Genomic DNA, 22694 nt, shown 5'->3' with positions numbered 1-22694 from the left:
AGACGAATTTTCCCTAACTCCTTGTATTTTGCTCTGGCAAAGCGTCTTCTCCTAAACGGGGAGGCTACTTGTTATTATTTAAACGGTGTGAGACCAAAACCCTGGAGTTTGAGAGACAAAACTGTCTCTTTCCCCATTCGATCGTTTCCGAAGAGGCACACAGAGCCCACGCTGGGGGTTGAAGTGGGAGGACAGGAATTGCCGGAACCCTTCTCATGAAGGGAGCAACAGGGGACAGAAAGTGCCAGTGATTTCAGACAGTGTTTTAGGAACACAGTGTCCAGTCCTCCTTCTGCCCCCGCTGGTTTTTAATGTGCAGGGGCAACAAGTAGGTTTGCCAGCTTTGGCTGGATGTATTCCTGGACATTTTATCTCCAGATAATCTTTAATTAAAGATTAATCTTGAATCCCTGACTCCAGGACAATTCTGGAGGGTTGGCAACCCTAGCAAGAGCATAAACCCGCAGCCTCCTCCAGCTCTTAGGAAAGGGAAGAAGCCAGGGCACTGAGATGCGGAGCTCCCCAAGGTGTTGCATTAAGGGCGGCGAGGGGTGGGGGTGGGGGTGGGGGAGAAGTGTCTCCTAGAGGATCAGCCCCCCCCCCCAGGATGTGCACCCAGAAGCCGAACGCAAAACAGGATAAGCAGCCCCCACTCCAGGCACACAAATGCGCGCGTCTGTCATCTCTCCTTAGGCACGTGGAGCCGGGCTGGATGTCAGTGCCCGAGGCCGCGGCCACAGCTTGAGCCCTGGCAGCGGCGTCTCTTCCAGCAGCTGCTGCTACCCCGGGGGCTTTTGGGGGCGGGGCTGCGTTTGCAGCTTTCTCTGCAAGGCTCCTAGGGCCCCCCGGCCAGGCGCCTGGGGCGCCCTGCGCTGGCCCCGGCCACCGCTCCCCCCTCAAAGCTCCCGCCGCCGGGGCGGGCAGAGGCGCCCCAGGGAAGGGGCGCGCGGGGAGGCGGCGAAGGGGCAGCACAGCCGCTAGCGCTGGGACCCCGCCCCCGCCATGGGCCGAGAGCGGGGAGGAGCCTGGCCGGGGTCGGGGGCTGGGCTGAGCCGCTCGCCCTTTTTGAGCGCCGGCCTGGCGGGGGCGGGCTGGCTGCGGAGCGGCGCTTCCCGAGCCGGCAGCGCCGAGCCCCCGGCCCGCAGGGAGCGGGGCGGGAGACGGAGACTCACCAGCCGGCAAAGTTGGCGGGGACCCTCCTCGCGGCGGTGGCCGCGCCACGCGGGGCGGGCTTCGGGGCGCCCGCTGAAGGCTGCCCGGGGCCGGCTCCCACTTCCCCCGTGTGGCTCCGGCTGGGCGGAGCGGGAGCTGGACAGCCCCCAGCACCTCGGAAAGTAAGTAGCGTTTGCATAGACCGACCTCCCTCCCGCCTGCCCGGCTGGGCTGAGTCGAGTCGAAATCCCGGGACGGTGAGTGCGGGGGGGATTACAACGGCCCGGAGCAGCAGCCTTTCTGCGTTGAGGACTAGGGAGGCTAACTCCGTCTTGCTAGGGGTCGTCAGGCTCCCTCCAACTCTGCCCCTCTGCAGCGTACTGGTAGCAAGAAATTAAATGATGCAGGGTTCCCTGCTGGTGGGGATGAGCTCATTAGGCGATGGGCATTTTCCGATCAGAATTATTTTTTCACTTACCATGTCTTTAGCCTTGTTCCTACCCATAACTGAGAAACCTGCATGTAACTTTCAGACATGATTATTGTTCAGAGTAGCAGCCATGTTAGCCTGTATTCGCAAAAAGAAAAGGAGGACTTGTGGCACCTTAGAGACTAACCAATTTATTAGTCTCTAAGGTGCCACAAGTTCTCCTTTCCTTTAGACATGATTTTGTTTTCTAATTCCTCGGGCTGCGGAGAAGCAGCCTGGACTGAACTGCAGGAGATTACATCTCATCTACATCATATCTAAGAATCCCCGGGCGGAAGACCTTATTTTCTTTAAACCCTGACTTCTAAACAGATGTAGATGTATTTTTCTCCATGCCGGATTAAAATTGTTGTCTGAAAAATCTATAAAAAAGTTTTGATAAATCAGATTAAGTCACAAACAAAGATCTAGTCAGTGTGGTATTTCTTTCCCGTGGTATTTGGCCATACCAAATACATCTGCTGACAAATGTGAGGGAATTTACATGCTTGGGGCGTTTTAAGGTACTCAGTGAAGATGCTGTCTATTAATCTGTTGAAGAGTTGCCCTGTTGCAGTTGGTAAAGCCTGAAATACTATCCCAGAATTACTCCCCAACTCCCCAAAATGGCACCTCTTCATCACTTTTGCTCAATTGTTGATCTTAACTGTGTTGTCTAGTTGGCAGTTAGAATTGAACTGTACTGACAATTGTTTGCTTTTCCTTGTTGAATAACAAAGATCTCTAGGGTGTGAGTTTAATTTTTAAGGTGCTAAAGAAGTGTTCCAGCTACAAAGGTGGCTCAAAGTTTTCCTGCAACCCATTCACCCCCCATTGCTTTAATATTCAAAAATTCCTTGCCCATCTTTACAACTAGTACATTTTCCCCTAAGCATGGTAGGCTAAATAGTCTAGGTTTTATAGTTTGTTTTACTACACTAGTGTAAAGAGAGGACAAACTTTTCAAATGTGGGTTTCTAAAGTTAATTATCTAAACAAGTAATTTTCAGATTTTCAGAGGTTTGGGGACCCAGCAATCAATGGGATCTGTGAGTGATTCAAAAAATTTGGCCTGAGTTCTGTTTCTTAATTGCTTCTAAGCACTTGAATCTAAATCTTTCCTGTGCCATCAAATGTCGCTTTGGGCATTTACAAGGCTCCACCATCCCCGTGTATCCTGGGTTGTTCTTTGAAAGTCCCATAAATTTTCTCTCTCTCTCAGTAGTGTTCAAGAGGGATTCTTTTTGTCTGCCCCTTTTGTATGTGGAGAACTCAAATAATTAATTATATTAATTTGGTTTGTCATATATAAACTAAAAAGGTCAGATCTGATCGTGCTTATATTTACTATTTCAAAATTCAAAGTAAAATTTAGCCTTTTATTCAACAGATTAAGATAAATGGTGGATGTTCATTAATCCAGCATAAAATCCAAGAAATTAGTTGTTTGCATTTTTAAAAGACTTTCAGCCAAGATCTACTTTGAAATATCAAAACAGTTTTAAATGTTACATTTTTCAATATACTTTTATGCTGAATAAATGTATTAAAGTTATTATTTTTTTTAAATGAACCACTGCATTTACTGTGAAATCTTAAATCAGGTAACTGTTCAGGGCTATATCCACAACAAGCTACAAGTTTGTTATACTGCTCTGATGTGTCCCAGTAGAATGAATCTTTTTTTTTTTTGCAAGAGGTTTTGGACATCTGAATGTGTTTTTTACAGTTTTATCAACAATTAAGTTTGGAAGTGAATCGAGGACCATTCTCTGGCATAGTTTACAACTTTGCAAGATAATGTACATTGAGAATCTCTCAACTGGAAATAAAAATGCAATTTCAAAAATATAAATAAAAACCCCTTAATGCTAGCAAGCTCAATAACTTTCAAGTCACAAGCTACGTCCCTCTTTCTGGGCAAAGTTGAAAGAACTGTTTAATCAACGCAAAGCACTGATCATACTTATTTCCCTCTTTCCCACAAGATCGCTTCAGAAGAAACTGCCAACAGTGATGGGAGTCCCTGCATTCAGCATCTTGTTGACTCGTATTTGTCAGAACTATTTTTGAAATTTGTAACGCATAAAATAAAAAAATGCACTATTGAATTTAGTTGGTGACTTGTACTGATGTCCAAGCCATTTCTTTAAACCAAATGCTTTAGATCATTTTCAGTGTTTTCCTTCCCACCCAAAAGCAAGTTAATACAGAGAGACCTTGCCATGCCATTTGATGAACGCTATGCAATTCATTTACTAATGCCATTTTTTAAAAGTTGGAAAGCCACTTAGAGATCTAATATTAAAAAAAAAAAAAATGGGATTGACTGTTCAGTTAAGAATTTCCTAATCAGAAGAACTGAAAAATCATACTGATCTAGGGCTCAATCCTGCACAGTGGTGAAGTAAGTTGGCATTGAGAGTACTTGAGCATCTCACAGCAGAACTGAGTACTTGGGAGGATCAAATCCATATTACTCAATTATACACTAATATTAAGCCAGGATAAATCCAACTCAGGGTCTCAAATAAATAAATAAATTAAATGAAGCCCAGGGCTTTCTTGACACCATCATTTGGCGTGTGGTTTGTCTAAATCTATAAAGAAATTTGGGATATTTGTATCTGCATTTGTGTTTTTAATATGGGACCTATTCTTAGCTAAAACGGAACTTCAGATTTTCCCCATTAGATACCCTTATGTTCTCTTGGGGACTTAAGCAAACCTTACTCAGCCTGCTTTTTATTTTATTTGGCAGTATCAGCAGACATCCCCAATGTGTGTGTGGTTTTAAAAAAAATAATATTTTGTTTCTCTAGCCCATACATATTTCTGCATAGGAGCTAGGTATTATTGTCATATACATAAGGAGTCTATGGGACTTTACAGCAACGACAAACGCATACCCTGCCTTAAGGAGTTGATAGTCTGAGGTCCCAACTCTGCAAATATGCAGGTATATTGCTTTGTGCACCAAGGATTTATTCATGAACTCAGTAGAGATCCCCCCCCATGTAGAGTTACTCACATGCTTGTTTATAAGTTTGTAACCTAAGATCCTGTCTGTGCACAAAAGTTATATTGTGTGCTGGTACGATTAAAGTGATACAACTCTCCTTGTTTAGATGCAATTATACTGGTATGAAAGTGCTTATACTGGTATAGTTTATTTCCATACCACGTGAAAGGAAATAAGCTATACTGGTATAAAGGGCACCTTTACGCTGGTATAGCTGCATCCACACTATGGGTTGTACCAATATAATTATTTTGGTTTAAAAATATTCCACACCCCTATGGTCTGGTCTACACTACGAGTTTATGTCAGATTTAGCAGCGTTACATTGAATTAACCCTGCACCCATCCACACAACGAAGCCATTTTTTCCGACATAAAGGGCTCTTAAAACTGATTTCTGTACTCCTCCCCAACAAGGGGATTAGTGCTGAAATCGACATCGCCGTTTCGAATCAGGGTTAGTGTGGATGCAATTCGAAGGTATTGGCCTCCGGGAGCTATCCCACAGTGCACCATTGTGACCGCTCTGGACAGCACTCCGAACTTGGATGCACTGGCCAGGTGTATAGGAAAAGCCTCAGGAACTTTTGAATCTCATTTCCTGTTTGGCCAGGCGAGCTTATCAGCACAGGTGACCATGCAGTCCCAGAATAGAAAAAAAGAGCTCCAGCATGGACCGAACAGGAGGTACTGGATCTGATCGCTGTATGGGGAGAGGAATCCATGCTATCAGAACTACGTTCCAAAAGATGAAATGCCAAAACATTTCAAAAAAATCTCCGAGGCCATGAGGGACAGAGGCTACAGAAGGGGCACAACACAGTGCCGCGTGAAACTTCAGGAGCTCAGACAAGCATGCCAGAAAACCAAAGAATCAAACGGATGCTCCAGGGCAGAGCCCCAGACATGCCGCTTCTACGCTGAGCTGCATGCAATTCTAGGGGGGGCTGCCACCACTACCCCACCCCTGTCCGTGGACTCCGATGATGGGTATTCTCCGCTATGCCTGAAGATTTTGTGGATGGGGAAGATGAGGAGGAGGACGAGCTTGAGGAGAGCACACAGCACACCATTCTCCCTGACAGCCAGGATCTTTTTATCACCCTGACTGAAATACCCTCCAAACCCAATGAAGCCGGAGAAGGGACCTCTGGTGAGTGTACCTTTTTAAATATAATACATGTTATAAAAGAAAGCGTTTTTTAATGATTAAGTAGCCCTGAGGACTTTGGATGCATTCGTGGCCAGTACAGCTACTGGAAAAGTCTGTTAACGTGTCTGGGGATGGAGCGGAAATTCTCCAGGGACATCTCCATGAAGCTCTCCTGGAGGTACTCTAAAAGCCTTTGTGGAAGGTTTCTGGGGAGAGCAGCCTTATTCCGTCCTCCATGGTAGGACACTTTACCACGCCATGCTAGTAGCAAGTAATCTGGTATCATTGCATGACAAAGCCTGGCAGCGTATGGTCCCAGTGTTTGCTGGCATTCAAACAACATCCGTTCTTTATCTCTCTGTGCTATCCTAGGGAGAGTGATATCGTTCATGGTAACCTGGTTGAAATAGGGGAATTTAATTAAGGGGACATTCAGAGGTGGCCGTTCCTACTGGGCTGTTAGCCTGTGGCTGAAAAGAAATCCTCCCCACAGTTAGCTGGGGGCAGGGGCATTGGCACTGAGCTGTTTGCATTTGGCTAGCAGGAATCTTCCCTGATACCAGCCACACTGTGGGGGGAGGGGTAAAGCGATCATCCCAGAGAATTGGATGGTGGGGGGGGGGTTAGTTTGGTTTCTGCTGCTGCATGTTAACAGGAAAACAGCGGCACGAAATGGCCAACTCAACGTGCTTTGCTTGGTATGGGAGAGGAGGGCACTGCTGTTATGAAGGTTGCAGAAGCCGAAAGACTATGGCTTACCATGGCCGTCTGCAAGCTGAATTTTGTTGCCCGGCACTGCATGTGTGATCTCTAGCACCAAAGCTACAGGCACTCAATATAAGATGCAAAATGCGACCTTGTACCAAAATCACATGTGCTATGTAATGTGAATAGTGGTGTTCACCGTGAAAGAGTATAGCCATTGTTCTGTAAAATGTATCTTTTTAAATACTTCACTCCCTTTTTTTCCTCCAGCAGCTGCAAATGTTTCAAGCCTCCCTCCTCCGTCCCAAAGGCGATGTCAGATAAGGCGGCGAAAAAAACACACGCGCGATGAAATGTTCTCTGAGCTCATGCAGTCATCTGGCACTGACAGAGCTCAGCAGAATGTGTGGAGGGACACAATAGCAGAGTACAGGAAAGTGGGCTATGAACGTGAGGAGAGGTGGCGGCAGGAAGATCAGAGGAGGCATGAGGCAACGCTGGGGCTACTGCGGGATCAAACGGACATGCTCCGGCATCTGGTGGAGGTTCATGAACGGCAGCAGGATCAGAGACTGCCGCTGCAGCCCCTGTTTAACCGCCCTCCCTCCTCCCCAAGTTTCATAGCCTCCTCACCCAGACGCCCAAGAATGCAGGGTGGGGGAGGCTCGGGGCACCCAACCACTCCACCCCAGTGGACAGCCGAAGCAACAGAAGTCTGTCATTCAAGAAGTTTTAAAGTGGCCTTTTCCTTCCCTCCTCCCACACCCCACCCGGGCTACCTTGTGAGTTATCTCCCTGTTTTTATAATCAATTAATAAAGAATACAGGTTTTTTAAATGGTAGTGACTTTATTTCCTTTGCAAGCAAGCTGTGATCGAAGTAGGGAGGGCGGGTGGCTTACAGGGAATTTAGAGGCAACCAAGGGGGTGGGTTTTCATCAAGGAGAAACAAACAGAAGTGTCACACAGTACCCTGGCCAGTCATGAAACTGGTTTTCAAAGCTTCTCTGATGCGCAGCACTTCCTGCTGTGCTCTTCTAACTGCCCTGGTGTCTGGCTGCGCATATTCAGCGGCCAGGCGATTTGCATCAAGCACCCACCCCGCCATAAATGTCTCCCCCTTACTATCACAGAGATTGTGGAGCACACAGCAAGCAGCAATAACAATGGGAATATTGGTTATGCTGAGGTCTGAGCGAGTCAGTAAACTGCACCAGCGACCCTTTAAACATCCAAATGCACACTCTACCACCATTCTGCACTTGGTCAGCCTATAGTTGAACAGCTCCATACTACTGTCCAGGGTGCCTGTGTACGGCTTCATGAACCAGGGCATTAAGGGGTAGGCTGGGTCCCCAAGGATAACTATAGGCATTTCAGCATCCCAAACAGTTATTTTCTGGTCTGGGAAGTAAGTCCCTTCCTGCAGCCATTTAAACAGACCAGAGTTCCTGAAGACGCGAGCGTCATGAACCTTTCCTGGCCATCCCACATTGATGTTGGTGAAATGTCCCTTGTGATCCACCAGTGCTTGCAGCACCATTGAAAAGTACCCCTTTTGGTTTATGTATTGGCTGCCCTTGTGGTCTGGTGCCAAGATAGGGATATGCGTTCCGTCTACAGCCCCACCACAGTTAGGGAATCCCATTGCAGCAAAGCCATCTAGTATGCCCTGCACATTTCCCAGAGTCACTACCTTTGATAGCAGCAGCTCAATCATTGTGTTGGCTACTTGCATCACAGCAACCCCCACAGTAGATTTGCCCACTCCAAACTGATTACCGACTGACCGGTAGCTGTCTGGCGTTGCAAGCTTCCACAGGGCTATTGCCACTCGCTTGTGAACTGTGAGGGCTGCTCTCATCTTGGTATTCTTGCACTTCAGGGAAGGGGAAAGCAAGTCACAAAGTTCCATAAAAGTGCCCTTACGCATGCAAAAGTTTCGGAGCCACGGGGAATCCTCCCAAACCCGCAACACTATGCGGTCCCACCACTCTGTGCTTGTTTCCCGGGCCCAGAATCGGCGTTCCATGGCATGAGCCTGCCCCAGTAACACCATGATGTCCAAATTGCTGGGGACTGCGGTTTTAGAGAAATCTGTGTTCATGTCCTCCTCACTGTGCTTCCGTCGCCTCCTCGCCTGGTTTTTCAGGTGCTGGTTCTGCATAAACTGCACTATAATGCGTGAGGTGTTTACAATGGTCATTACTGCTGCAGTGAGCTGAATGGGCTCCATGCTTGCCATGCTGTGGCATCTGCTCGGGCAATCCAGGGAAAAGGGCGCGAAACGATTGTCTGCCATTGCTCCGACGGAGGGAGGGGTGACTGACAACATGGCTTACTGGGTTTAGCAGGCCGTTGATTTCATGGAGGGAGGAGAAAATGAATACAAAACAAATCTGGTTTGTTTCTTGTTTTGATCCACTTCATCTATCTTTATACATCTTGTTAGCAGCAGACGGTGCAGAACAACTGCTGGCCATCGTCGTCTCCTGGCTGCTCATTAGAAAACGGTGCAGTAGGACTGCCGCAGGACTGAATCGCCATTAGACAAAACTTAAAAGGGAAATGACCTGGCTGAGTAACTCCCATGTTTGCCCAGGTGCCCCTGACCAACCTCACCGAGGTCGGCTAAAAGAGCACCCTGGAGTACAGCGACGATGGCTACCAGTCATACTGCACTGTCTGCTGCCAAAAGGCAATGAGCTGCTGCTCTGTAGCAATTGCAGTACTGCGTCTGCCAGTACCCAGGAGACATACGGTGATGGTGAGCTGAGTGGGCTCCATGCTTGCGGTGGTATGACATCTGCACGGGTAACCCAGGAAAAAAGGCGCGAAATGATTGTCTGCAGTTGCTTTCAGGGAGGGAAGGGGGGGCCTGACGATATGTACCCAGAACCACCCCCGACAATGTTTTTGCCCCATCAGGCATTGGGATTTCTACCCAGAATTCAAATGGGCGGCGGAGACTGCGGGGACTGTGGGATAGCTACCCACAGTGCAACGCTCCGGAAGTCGACGGTTGCCTCGGTACTGTGGATGCACTCCACCGACTAAATGCACTTAGAGCATTTGTGTGGGGACACACACAAACAACTGTATAAAAACGCTTTCTACAAAACCGACTTCCATAAATTCGACCTAATTTCGTAGTGTAGATGTGGCCTTTGAAATAGTTATACTACTACAAAATCTGTGTGTGGATGAACTTTGAAGCCAAATTCTTCAATACTATTGTCTGGGTGTAAACAAGGACAGAGTTGGGGGGCTGAGAGCAGGATGAGTCTAAAATAAGTGATCAGATGCAAAAGAGGTGGGTAAAGCTGTATGGGCTATGGGAAAAAAGTAGACTGCATTTTTAGATTGATCTGAAAAGCATCTATATTTTATAATTCACAAAGGTAAAGTCATAATACATTGTGTACTTTAAATAAAATCATTACAGTAATGAGATGGATGTAGCAATATGGCTGTTTGGAAGTGCACAATGACTTGTAAGTATGGTACAATATAAAGAAAAAATACATGCTAGAAAAACGCATCATGACACTAGAGAGACATTGCATGAAACAGCTAAACAGAATTTTTAGTAAATTCTGTTTAGCTGTTTTGTGCCATACCTTTCTGCTGTTTTGATGCATCTTTCTAGCATGTACTTCTCAGAGAAACTGCTAGTTAGAAGAAATGCAAGGGTTAACACATTTCATTTATCTATATCCCTTCTTCTTAATGAATAATCTTTCTGGGAACACTTGGCTTCAGAAACAGAAATTTTAACTCCCCTTTTTTCATTTGTCTTTTAGTTCAGGAAGCTAAAGATACCATGCACTTTTAAATTCAGAATGGAAATCTCTACAACATCGTAACTGTCCTTGTAGTTCCCCTTTAACAAAAAATCTATATAAAATAAGAATATAGACTAATTATGTTCTCAGCAACCTGTTCTGAAAGCTGTGGCTAAAGAGTTAATACATCTTTCATGATATTGTACTTTACTAGTTTCCTTTTTCTTTGTGTTATAGTCTCTGTGGTATTAATCAATTACAATTTAATTAATCAAATACAATATATTTATATAATGAATATATGATATACATTTTCAAGGCTGTGGGGGGAAAAAGCATTGAGAAGCTGGTTGGAGTCTATGAATCGTGGAGACTAATGTCTAGTAGCCAGTGAATGCAGTAGATGAAATAGATCTCATATGAAATAGGTCTTTCAATCTTGCAATGTGTTCTACCTTCAAGGGATGCACTAAAATGCTGCTGCTTGGATATGAAAATTCTTCCTCTTTCCCTTCAGATTGTTAGTAATCAGTAATCACATATAGTATAGTAGGCCCTGCCACCCCCCCGCAAGGCCCCAGTCAGGATTGAGACTTTGGTGTGTTGGGAGCTGCACAAACACAGCAGGAGAGACACTGGAGAGCTTAAATAAAACATATTCCTTACAGTGGTGAGCTGGAGCCAGTTCACACCGGTTCGTTAGAACCGATTGTTAAATTTAGAAGCCCTTTTAGGGGACAACCGGTTCTAAAAGGGCTTCTAAATTTAACAACTGGCCAAAAGTGGTGCCTTTGGCGCCAACTCCGTGGGTCTCTGGGGCTGGAGCACCCATGGGGAATATTTGATGGGTGCAGAGCACCCACCGGCAGCTCCCCGCCCCACGCCCGGCTCTGCACCCACCAAATTTTCCCCGGAACACCCACGGAGTTGGCGCCTAAGGCGCCACTTTTGATGTGATCAGTGGGGGAGCGGCCGCTCCCCCTGCTCCCCCCCCGCCCAGCTACGCTCCCCCACCCCTAGGAGCCAGAGGGACCTGCCAGGTGCTTCCTGGGAGCTGCCCCAGGTAAGCACCTCCAGGACTCCCCACCTCGCCCCCCGCAGGTCCCTCTGGCTCTTAGGGGCGGGGTTGGCACCCGCTATGGTGGCCCATGAGACCCTCCTGCCCCGTTCTGGGGGCAGTCAGGGGACAGGGGAGGGGGATGGATGAGGCAGGGGTCCGGAGTGGGGGCGTCAAGGAACGCTGGGGGTTGGATGGGGCAGGAGTTAAGATTTTGGCAGCTCATCACTGATTCCTTACTAAATATTTTCTCACGCTAGTGCCTGGGTTATAAAGTGCCTAAGTGGTCTTTTGCGTAATAGACTGCTGGCTAGAGGGAATCCTTCTAGAATAGCTTTCATAAATACAAAAAGCACTCTAAGACTTCAAATAACGGATTTTATTTATGCAGAGAGAAAACAAAAGACTGAGTTTTAACAAAAGTTCTTTTTGCCAAAGGGGAAGAACTGTTAACAGACAATGTAGCCTCTTGGTATTAATATGAAAAGAGTTGTCTTGGAGATAATGCTTGTTGTTTTCTTTCCATGTGTGCAGGATGTTTTTGCCATGAAGAACTCCTTTGTGACAATGGGACTGATCACAATTACTAGAACTTGCTTTGCTCTGAAGACCTGGCAGTTTTTTAAGATGCCTTCTACCTTTGGTCTAAAAGTACTTCTGTAAAGTAGCTAGAAGATCTGGGAGTAGAACATTTAATATTTCTGCACTCTCCAGCCTACTATAATGTCAGAAATGAGTACCAGCTGGACAGCCAACGTGAGCTTTGGAGCATCTACAGATCCTCATGAGCCAAGAACTGGACTCTCCAGAACAGGGCACACCATAGTGGCTGTTTTCCTTGGATTTATCTTGGCATTTGGCTTCATGAATAACTTGATTGTTCTCATACTCTTCTGCAAGTTTAAAACCCTGCGCAACCCTGTGAACATGCTACTGCTGAACATCAGTGCCAGTGACATGTTAGTGTGCATCTCTGGCACCACACTCAGTTTTGCATCCAACATCCACGGCAGATGGATTGGAGGAGAGTATGGTTGCATGTGGTATGGCTTTGTCAATTCCTGCTTTGGTAAGAGTTTAAAGATTTTGTCTTACACTATTATTTATAACATGGTGGCTGTGGAAAGTGTATGTGTACCATCAGTGCGACTAGCACGGTTCTAAGACTTCTAGCTTTCTAAGACCACACGTACCACTTTGGATTATACACCCCTGTAGTATTTGATGTATAGTCATGCTCCCATGCAGCATAATTTCACCAAATGTGGCCTTCCTAGCCCCAGACTGATGCTCTACTGATGTTAAACATCCAAGACAGCCATCTTCCACTGGGCAATTGCCACTTTACCACAGTGAGCTGTCAATAGTAAAGTGGCAGTGTATAATTAAAGTGTATTTTTAGATTATCTGAAAATAGATTCTCAGCACTAAGACTGTCTTGTTTTTTAAAAACATATCCAGATCAGCTTGTCATCTTGCTCTGCCTGTCAGTTCTGTTTTTGTGAGCCACCGATGTATTGAAATATACAAGAATTCTGTTCTCTAGATTAATTGGAGATCAGGTTTGCTGTATACTTTAGTACCCAATCTGCTCACATGAATATATTAGATATATGACCCTTGTGCCCAGTGATGAGCTGCCAAAATCTTAACAACGGGTTCCCTCCTCACCCCACGAGGGGGTCGTTGCCCACCCCCGCCCCCCGGGACTCCTGCCCCATCCAACCCCCCCGCGTTCCTTGACGCCCCCCCGGACCCCTGCCCCATTCACCCCCCTCCCCTGTCCCCTGACTGCCCCCAGAACCGGGCAGGAGGGTCTCGTGGGCCACCGTAGTGGGTGCCCACCCCGCCCCTAAGAGCCAGAGGCACCTGCCGGTGGGCTAGGTGGGGAGTCCCGGCGGTGCTTACCGGGGGCAGCTCCCAGGAAGCATCCAGCAGGTCCCTCTGGCTCCTAGGGGTGGGGGAGCGTAGCTGGGGGGGGAGCAGGGGGAGCGGCTTCTCCTCCACTGATCACATCAAAAGTGGCGCCTTAGGCGCTGACTCCCTGGGTGCTCCGGGGCTGGAGCACCCACAGGGAAAATTTGGTGGGTGCAGAGCACCCACTGGCAGCTCCCCGGCTTCAGCTCACCTCCGCTGTGCTCCGCAACTGAATGCGTCGCCCCGCTCTGCTTCTCCGCCCCCTCCCCCGGCTTTCCGCAAATCAGCTGTTTGGCTGGAAGCCAGGGAGGGCTGAGAAGCAGGCGGCGGCTTCCCGCTCAGGCTGAGGGTGGCGGTGGTGAGCTGGGGCAGGGAGCGGTTCCCCTGTGCATGGCCCCTCCCCCTCCCCGGGTTACCTCCTGCGGCGCGGGCAGCCCTCCTCGCGCCCCCCCGCCCCAGCTCACCTCCGCCTCCCTGGGCCTGAGCACGAAGCCGCCGCCTGCTTCTCAGCCCTCCCAGGCTTCCTGCTGAACAGCTGATTTGCGGGGAGCCTGAGGGGGGGCGGAGAAATAGAGCAGGGTGGCGCGTTCAGGGGAGGAGGCGGAGGTGGAGCGGAGGTGAGCTAGGGCCAGGGGTGGGGCGGGGAGCTGCCGGTGGGTGCTCTGCACCCACCAGATTTTCCCCTTGCGTGCTCCAGGGCTTGAGCACCCATGGAGTCGGTGCCTAAGGTGCCACTTTTGGCCGGTTAAATTTAGAAGCCCTTTTAGAACCCTCACGGAACAACCGGTTCTAAAAGGGCTTCTAAATTTAACAACCGGTTCTCACGAACCAGTGCGAACCGGCTCCAGCTCACCACTGCTTGTGTCACTTTAGTTCAGCCTATACATGCGCACACCAAATCCTCTACTGCCCTGATCTTTGTTACTACTGGAGGGTCTGAACAGGAGATTTGAAAAATTCAGTCTCCGTCCAGTGCTTTTTGGGATAATAGATGGGGAGGAATAACTTCAAGATGTATTCCCCTCCTTATAATTTAGCTTATTGCTATCATTCATGGAGGGAGGTGGAGGTGAAAGAATAGAATAACATGTACATTTAAGGGGTTAGCAAATGTACATGGAAGTGACATTTGTAGTGCATTGGCATGTCAGGTCTCCTATCTGTTACCAGCTCTTCTGTTGTGGCACTGGAAATAAAACAGAAATAAAAGGATGTCTTAGTTATAATCTGCTACTGTTGCTCTTTTCACTCAAAAGAAAAACAGAGACAAAACTACTTATTGATCAGTTTTTCTAGATTAAAGGAACTGATCACATCAAAATTTACCTAAATAACCAAACTAGTAGTGGTAGAGTTGAAGATGAGTCCTCAGCTCATATTTAAAGTTAGTGTTTATGTGTAACCCCAAGTTTACTCTAGTGCTCACGAGAGTTTCTGATGCACTCTCAATGTCAAAAGGACAGTTCTGCAGGAAAATATCTAAGAGCTCGATTTGTGAACTATGGTTACCTACAACGGGCCTGATCCCATCAGATATTGAGTAGAGCTGGTCATGAATGTTCAAAATTCACAATTTGACAATTTTTCCATTGCGATTTAGAATTTTTTGGGAAAAAGAAGACAATGTATGTGGGGGGTGATATCCACTCAGATTCAATTTGCCCTGCAACTCTGCCTATCTCACTTGCATTCTGCCCACTGACCTCCAGCTTCTGGGGCAATTTCTGACATTTCAATCCGCCGGGCAGTTTCAAGCAATTGTCATTTAAACAAAAACACCCTCTGACCTCACATCCACATCCTTCAGGCAAAGACATATTTCCTTCTTTTTCCCCAAACGTATGTTTTATTGCCCAAATTTAAACCTTCCCAAGGAGTAGGATAGGCAGTATTCAACCAGGGACCATTTTAATGTCTGATATCCAGTGACCCATCAGGACTATAAATTAAATAGGAGCCTTATGCCATTGGAAATATGAGATTCTTCCCTGCCTAGTAGAACCCAGCACTGGATTCTAGACCTGGAAAGCGCTGCAAATATTGGACTCTGAAATGAAGACAGTGTTGTGCATAGAAAAGCTTTTTGGCTCACTTTTAGAGATGTTTACAAATTACTAGTTTTTAATTTTTTATTTCTGAACTCTGAAGGGATAAAAAGACTAGAGTTCCAATAGTTAAGAAAAACCCTCAAATGTTTCTAAAATAGTTTTGTTTTTCTCCTGTGAATTGTATGGGTGTATACCAAATACGGGATAATGTGGTATACAGGTTGTACCAGTGCACAGAGAGGAACATACAGTATGGCAATTCCTATCTGACTTCTGCTATACCAGATCATACCCTTCAGTCCATTATCCTATCTTTGGCCCATATTCAAGAAAGCACTTAAGCATGTGCTTAAGTCCATGCCTATTCAAGTCCAAATTAAGCATGTGCTTAAGTGCTTTCCCAGATGGGGATCCATCCCTGAACCAGGGCTCAATCAGAAACATCAATTATGGAATAATCTGCCCATAGGAGATGTTTCTTTTTAATCACATCAAGTCAGTGGTTGGTTTATGCCCTGAAGTAAAAGCACTATTTGGAAAGATAGACTTATGATTAAGACACTGGACTGACTCTGGAGCACTGGATTCTATTCCTGGGGTCCTCAGCAGACATTGCTTAGTGACCTTGGGTAAGTAATTTATTCCTCGATCATGTAAGCACTTCTGCATGTTCACTTTATGCACTTCACATGTGTAAAGCTAAGGTAGGTCTCTAAAATAGGGGCCTAAACCTCTCTCAGCCCTCTGTCCCTGATCTAGCAAAGTACTTAACCTCCATCCAGTGTCAAGAAAAAAGATGAATTAACTGTGTTGTGGGGTAAAAATTTGTACCCCAAATGCATTTAGAAACTAAGAACAATTCTTTAATGTTTTAGGGACCCCCCCCCCAATTTATTTAACTAGCAAATTGAAAGAACTAGCAGGAGTCTCTTTCAGTGAGAGTCTAGATGCAATTTTCACACATCAGCATCAACATGGCGTGGTCAGCACATACAAATTCACTGTACTCTTCACATTGCTTGTGGCTCTTCCAGTCAGCTGATCTTGGCATGGACACTATCATATTTGACCAAGTTTGCTGGGTGCTCCCATGGTCGCTGTTTTTCGATGGTAGCCAAGGGTTGAGAGTGCTGCTTTGATGGACGTGGTGAGATGTGTATAAAGAGAGGAATCCTTGATAAGTGTCTCTATTAGTTGTTCTCCTGAATTGAAAATGAACAAGCACCTTCTTTGTCTTGGCTGAGTGTGTTGCCAAGCAGGATTGTTGCCGACTCAAAAGATGAAACTTCCTATGCCAGAAACATCAAGCATGCTGAAGAAAAGAACCACTGGCCACCTGCTTATCTTGTACTTACGGGAGAACATTCTTACAAGATGGTCCATGTTATCGACACCACTTTTAGTAGCATTGTAGTGGAGAATTATGTGGGGTTTCTTTTTGTCTTATTCTACAACATTGTCATGATGAATCATCACCAACTTGCCCTTCTTTGGAACACTGGAAACTAGGTTACATGGCCAAGCATAGCTGAACACGGATGACAGTTTTTCTCTGCTGCAGTGTGGATGCATCTCAATAGATATATCTGGCTTTTTTCATCAGATTGTTCCAATATAGATCTACTCAACAAAAATTTGACCTTCAACAAGCTGAATATTAGTGAAGAAGTTATCACCAACTACGTCTCTTTCAGTCTTATACCAGGGCTGAACATGAACTCCTCACTGTCTGAACACAAACTTGATGATAAATCAACAGAAATACTGTATGGTCTTCCATCTCAGACCAGCTCTTGACACAATCCGGCACAAAGTCACTATCATCTAATAGGTTGTCATCACACAACAACTCACTTTCAGAGTTGAAAATCCTTTTGATAAGCTCAGAAGCAGAAAATTGTGCCCATTTGTTTGCCATCTTGAAATGTGCATCACAGAAAATAGCCTCAAGAATCTCCTGAGTCTGTAGTTTTGAAGCACAATATCTAGCCAGAAAATCCCTGCAAGAATGTTAGGAGAAGAAAACCAGTGTCAATCCACTCTGTGCTGAAGATACCTAACGTGCCCAGGTTTGAAGGGACCAACCTCCCTGGAGTACCTTCTATATTAGGGTGGTTGTGTGCAGCAACCACTGTCACTGCAATGCATTGTCAATTACCATATGCTAACTATTGCAAGATACTCTCACTAGAAGTGAACGAGAACATGGAACTACTAAAAATACAGGATAACAGTGCAACGCCTGGGGGTACATTTGTACCCCACATACATTTTTGATACAATTTTTTTTTCATATATTCTTTTTTTTTTTTTTTTTGGATGAGTTGATTACATGTACTGAGGTGACAGTGTCCTAAAACAGCATGGTTGAAGGATTACTAGTTCATGAGTTATTGCAATATATATGCTTGCAGAGTACAACATTACTCCATGAATGTGGATGAGGATTAAGCATGTGCTTAACTTAAACATGAGTAGACCGTTCATATACTGAATGTTTAAATTAGGCACATGCTTAAAGTACTTTGCTGGATTAGGGACAGAGTGCTCAGCATTTGCAGGATTGACCTGTCTGTGCCTCAATTTCCCATCGGGAAAGTGGGGTGATACTTTCCTAACTCACCAAGTATTTTGAGGCTAAATCTATCAGTGTTTGTGAGGAGCCCAGATACCATGGCAATATGCACTGTAGAAAGCCTATATATCAGTAATAAAGTTTGAGTTGATCTACATGACCTTGTGACTTTACTAAAATAAACACTGAACAAAACAATAAATTAGTCAAAGAAATGGCTGTATATATTGTAGGCAATAGAACTAAGGAAGCAGTATTCCAGAAAAGGTCACGGCGGGTAATCAGATGTTTCCATTTTGTTTATAGTTTGAAGTTATTGGCAACTCCTTTGCTGTTACAGAAGGTTTTGTAAGTTATTTCACCAATTTAAAGGACAATGACGTGCTCCTTCAAAGTAAATCCTGTAGTGAGAATTTTATACGGTTACTTATCACCTTTTTATCTTGCATTGCACGAACTAAGGAGCTCCATGTAAATCAAATCCCATTGACTTCCGTGATACTCACTGGGGCAGGGACAGTTTTGTTCTGTGTTTGTACAGCACCTAGCACAGTAAGATCCTGGTCTATGACTAGGGCTTCTAGTTGCTATGATAAAATAAATAATAATAATGCCACTCAAGGCTCTGTCTATGCAGAGCTTGTTGCAGGAGCAAGGTCTTAATTCTCTTCTGTAAAAAGGTGTCACGGGGTTCACTCACTGCATCTTGCACCTCCAATGCAGCTCTGGGGATTAGCTCTTGCCAGATGCTGCCCTCCTCTGGTGGTGTCTCTCTCCATCATCTCTTTCAGCCTGTGCCCCTCTCACTCTCAGAGCTGCAGCTTCCTGTTTGTGGCTTGGTCCTCCGGCCAGGTCACTAAGGACCTCTCCTTCTGGGGAAATCAAAGTCCTTCCAGACTGGCTGGCATCTCCAACGCCCTGTACCACTTCCCAGTGGGTGGTGTCGTCAGACATCACCGGTGTGGTGCTCTGCTCTGTTTAATGTTGATAACAGTCGGCTGCGAGCATGTGTTCCTTCTGTGTGCTGCCCCGGCTCTGCAGGTTGCTGACACAGCAGACCCCGAGAGAACCCCCAATGACCATAGACTCTGATAAGGTACGAGGCACCTGGCCAAGTTTATTGCCAAATGAAGCACAGTAGTAGTTTCTTGCAGACTTTATAGGACATACTACTAATATGTGCCCCCTGATAATGGACCGTCTCAGTCAGTGACAGGACTCTCCACTTCCGCCTAGACTGGACAAAGACACCGCCCCAGGGATGCATTCTTATACACAAGTACAAACAAGTTACACATCACTCCTCACGTATTGAGGTACAACCCCTCCATGTAGTAAGGTGCTGCCTTTCACCTTGTACATGTTGGTTCGAACAAAGCAACTCTATCCATCGTATTACCCTTTTGCCCCTGTCTTTAGGATGGTCAGCCTGTTCCTTGTTATCTATGTTGAATGTGCTTGTCCCGGACTGTTCTGGTACCATCGTGGTGCATGTTTATATTATTAGTGCTTAGCACCTTTCAGGTATGTGTTTAATTGCAGCAGCAGCCTTCTTCTTGCCAGCTTCTGTGAGCAGGGCCTGCCTCTGGCTCACAGCTTAACTTTGCTTTGTGTGAGGAAAGTCTTGACCATTACTTTAGTTCAGGCCTTAGGCCTCATACCGGGCCTCTGATACAAGGGCTTATGCAAGGGCCTCACCTTACCACAGCTGGTAGGGGAACCCAGGCCCACCCTCTACACTGGGTTCCAGCCCAGGGAACCTATAACAACCATCCAAGGTCTGTATGGTCCTACCCCTTGCTGCTGTTTTCCTGGGCTTCCCTCTCGTTCTGGGTTTGCCAGCCTCAAGCTCCGTCCTCCCAGGGAGTGACTGTAGACTATGTCCTAACAGCCTATTGCTGCTCACAGCTCCTGGGCTTTATATGGGTCCCACCTATTCCTGCCCAGCTAAGCCTCTTTCCAGTTAGTGACCTGCTTCCTGTCTTCTTCCTCAGGTGCAGCCCGGGCAGTTAATTGGCCTGCCTAGCCACTTTAATCCCTCGAAGCTTTGCATGGGGTGCTCACCCCGTCACAAAAGGGTTCAATCCTGCAAGGGTCTAAGCATCCCCAATTCCCAATGAAGTCCGTTAAGATTGCTTAGCATCTTGCTGGTTGGCACTCAGACTGTGGTTTAAGGGATGCTTGTTATAAACAAGTCTGAAATGAAGCATAGCATGAAGTCTTATGTTACAGAAGCTTTAGTTCCCCGCCTAGCCTAAAAGCTCTCCTTTCTGAGTGAGTAAACTTGACTCTCTCTTGCACTTATACGCCTGTAGTCATCAGTGTGACGTAAATGAGTTTTCATGGGTGGTAGTTTTTCATTAAAAATATATTACTATTTTAAACAAATGAAGAAAAATGATGACAACCAGTGGGAGTGCACTTCGGATGCTTACAATACCATTATTTTTACAATGCCATTTCCCTTATACCCCCAGAAATAATATTAAAACCTGCAGGGGAGAATGTACTTGTAAAATTTCAAGCGAACAATGTTAAAATTGGTGCTTGCACTCAAAACAGTAAGCTAAACACAGCTTATAAATAATGACAGGGCCTCTGCTTGGACATAGTTTAGAAAGCCAAAATACCTTAGTCCCATATTACCTTAGGACCACAAATGTATGGGGAATCTTGAGCAGAAAGGTTATTTTACCTCTGTATTTGGCACTGGTGTGACTGCTACTAGAATATTGTGTCTAGTTTTGGTATCCACAACTCAAGAAGGATGTTGATAAATTGGAGAGGGTTCAGAGAAGAGCCATGAGAATGCTCAAGGGATTAGAACATATGCTTTATAGTGATAGATTGAGCTCCTTGAGTCCATTTAGTTTAACAAAGAGAAAGTTAAGGGGTGACTTGATTACAGTCTATGAGTACCTACATGTGGGACAAATATTTGATAATGAGCTCTTCAGCCTAGAAAGGTATAACATGATCCAACGGGTGGAAGTAGAAGCTAGACTAATTCAGACTTGAATTAAGATGTACATTTTTAACAGTGAGGGAAATTAATCATTGGAACAATTTTCCAAGAGTTATGGTGAATTCTTCATCACTGGCAATTTTAAAACCAATCAGATGTTTTTTCTAAAAAATGTGCTCTAGGAATTATTTTGGGGGAAGTTGCATGACCTGTGTTATACATGAAGTCAGACTAGATGATCACAATGGTCCCTTCTGACCTTGGAATCTACAGATACCTCATGGTGGAGGGGGCACTTCATTTAAGTGAAGAAGTACCAAAGTTTTCTAATTTAACACCCATATCACCAATTTGGGGGCCAGATTATGGAATCCTTACTCACATTGGGTGAGTCTGAGGTTCAATGACTACACTGCTATTTTTAGCCCTGCAGCACAAGCCTCAGACAGTTGACCTGACCTCTGAGACTTGCTGTTGCAGATCTGTTTTTGCAGTGTAGATATTGAACTCAGTGAGAGGGCGGTGGTTTAAGACACAGCCCTCTCATCGGCATCTCCCACGGGCTAGCTTAGGTAGTTCCGCGCCTAGCATGTTGGCTTTGGCTTTTGTGGATTGCAATCTAAAGTGACCCTATCTCCCCATTTGTTGTAGAGGGACCCTCAGGCTTTGTGGATTGTAGTGTTGTTCCTGTGATTTTCTAGGCACTTGGAAGTTTGGTGTTGTGAATTCAGCTCCTGGTGAGGGTGACAAAACAATTTCCACTTGAGTTTGTTGTAATACAAGCAAACACCATGTACAACTCATGTAAGCCCTCTCAGCATGGTTACCCGGGTGCCTCTAAGCCAAATACATGTTACATAGTCAGAGAGAAAAAGTAACACTGACACCACACAAAATAGTCTCTTACCAGTTTAAGCACCTGATCCAGCAAACCCATACTTACATTAGTATTTACTCATGCGAGCAACTCCTGAAGGATGGGTTTGGAGACTTGGGCTGTGCATATGTTGAAACAGGTTTGGTAATTTTGTAGGACATTCTTCTTTTTTATTAAAAAGAATGACTAATTCTAGAGTAAGGCTGACAGAATGAAAATATCCATTTAATAATACTAATGCAGTGACTAACACTGTGGTCCTGATCCTGTAAATTTCTCGCAATGCCTGGATCCCTGCACCCCACATGGAGTCCTATTGAAGTCAGTGCAGCACCATATATATACAGGGCTCTGCCTGTGCAGAGGAACTGGCAGGACTGGAGCCTCTGTTAGTGTAGTCTAATCCCTGTGCTTATTAAAACCATTTTTACATCTAAATGTGAAGCTCTGATCACCGATTGAGACCTGGTGTCTGTTGACCCTTCTTCTTCCTCTTAAACTTTCACTGTTCTCTCCCCACTTTTCCTTTTCATCACATACTTTCTTGTTCAGAAGGCCCTGTTCCAGGACATTGGTTGCTGTTACTTTATCATCTCTAGCTCCTATTGACAGCTTAAAAATAGGGAATATTTGGCTAAATATGAATGTTCAGGAAACTTACCATTTATTTCCATGAGAAGATAACTCAGAAACCTGCCTTAGAGCCTGATCCTACATCCATTGTGCACCAAAACCTCCCTTTGGCTTTATTCAGAGAGTTTGGAATGCATAAGAGCTGGGACTTTAATTTGGACCTATGGGCCATATACTTATGACCGGGGTCAGAAGCTGGGAGCAGTCTCCTGGTAGCACCTTGTGTGAGTTTGTAAATCATATGCCGTAGGAATGCTGCAAAGCATTATAGCCTACAATAGTTGTACTGCACTGTTTGAAACATTAATATTGAATACTCATATATGAATAGGGTACG

At 45.6% G+C, this 22694-nt stretch overlaps 1 protein-coding gene across 2 annotated transcripts in view; it reads left to right on the top strand.

Moving 5' to 3' along the window:
• Positions 1 to 1086: 1086 nt before the first annotated feature.
• The window catches only part of LOC119566118 (opsin-3), a 133341-nt gene continuing 111733 nt past the window's right edge, over positions 1087 to 22694 (top strand). For both annotated transcript variants that reach the window (XM_037897669.2, XM_043536384.1), the window contains exons 1-2: positions 1087 to 1334; positions 11877 to 12411. In XM_037897669.2, coding sequence (XP_037753597.1) covers positions 12066 to 12411 — 346 coding nt within the window. In that variant the 5' untranslated portion in view covers positions 1087 to 1334; positions 11877 to 12065. The remainder of the gene's footprint in view (positions 1335 to 11876; positions 12412 to 22694) is intronic.

Source organism: Chelonia mydas, chromosome 1, assembly GCF_015237465.2.
Source record: "Chelonia mydas isolate rCheMyd1 chromosome 1, rCheMyd1.pri.v2, whole genome shotgun sequence".
NCBI lineage: Eukaryota > Metazoa > Chordata > Testudines > Cheloniidae > Chelonia > Chelonia mydas.
Note: the sequence above shows the minus strand (reverse complement) of the source record. Positions and strands in the feature narration are given on the sequence as shown.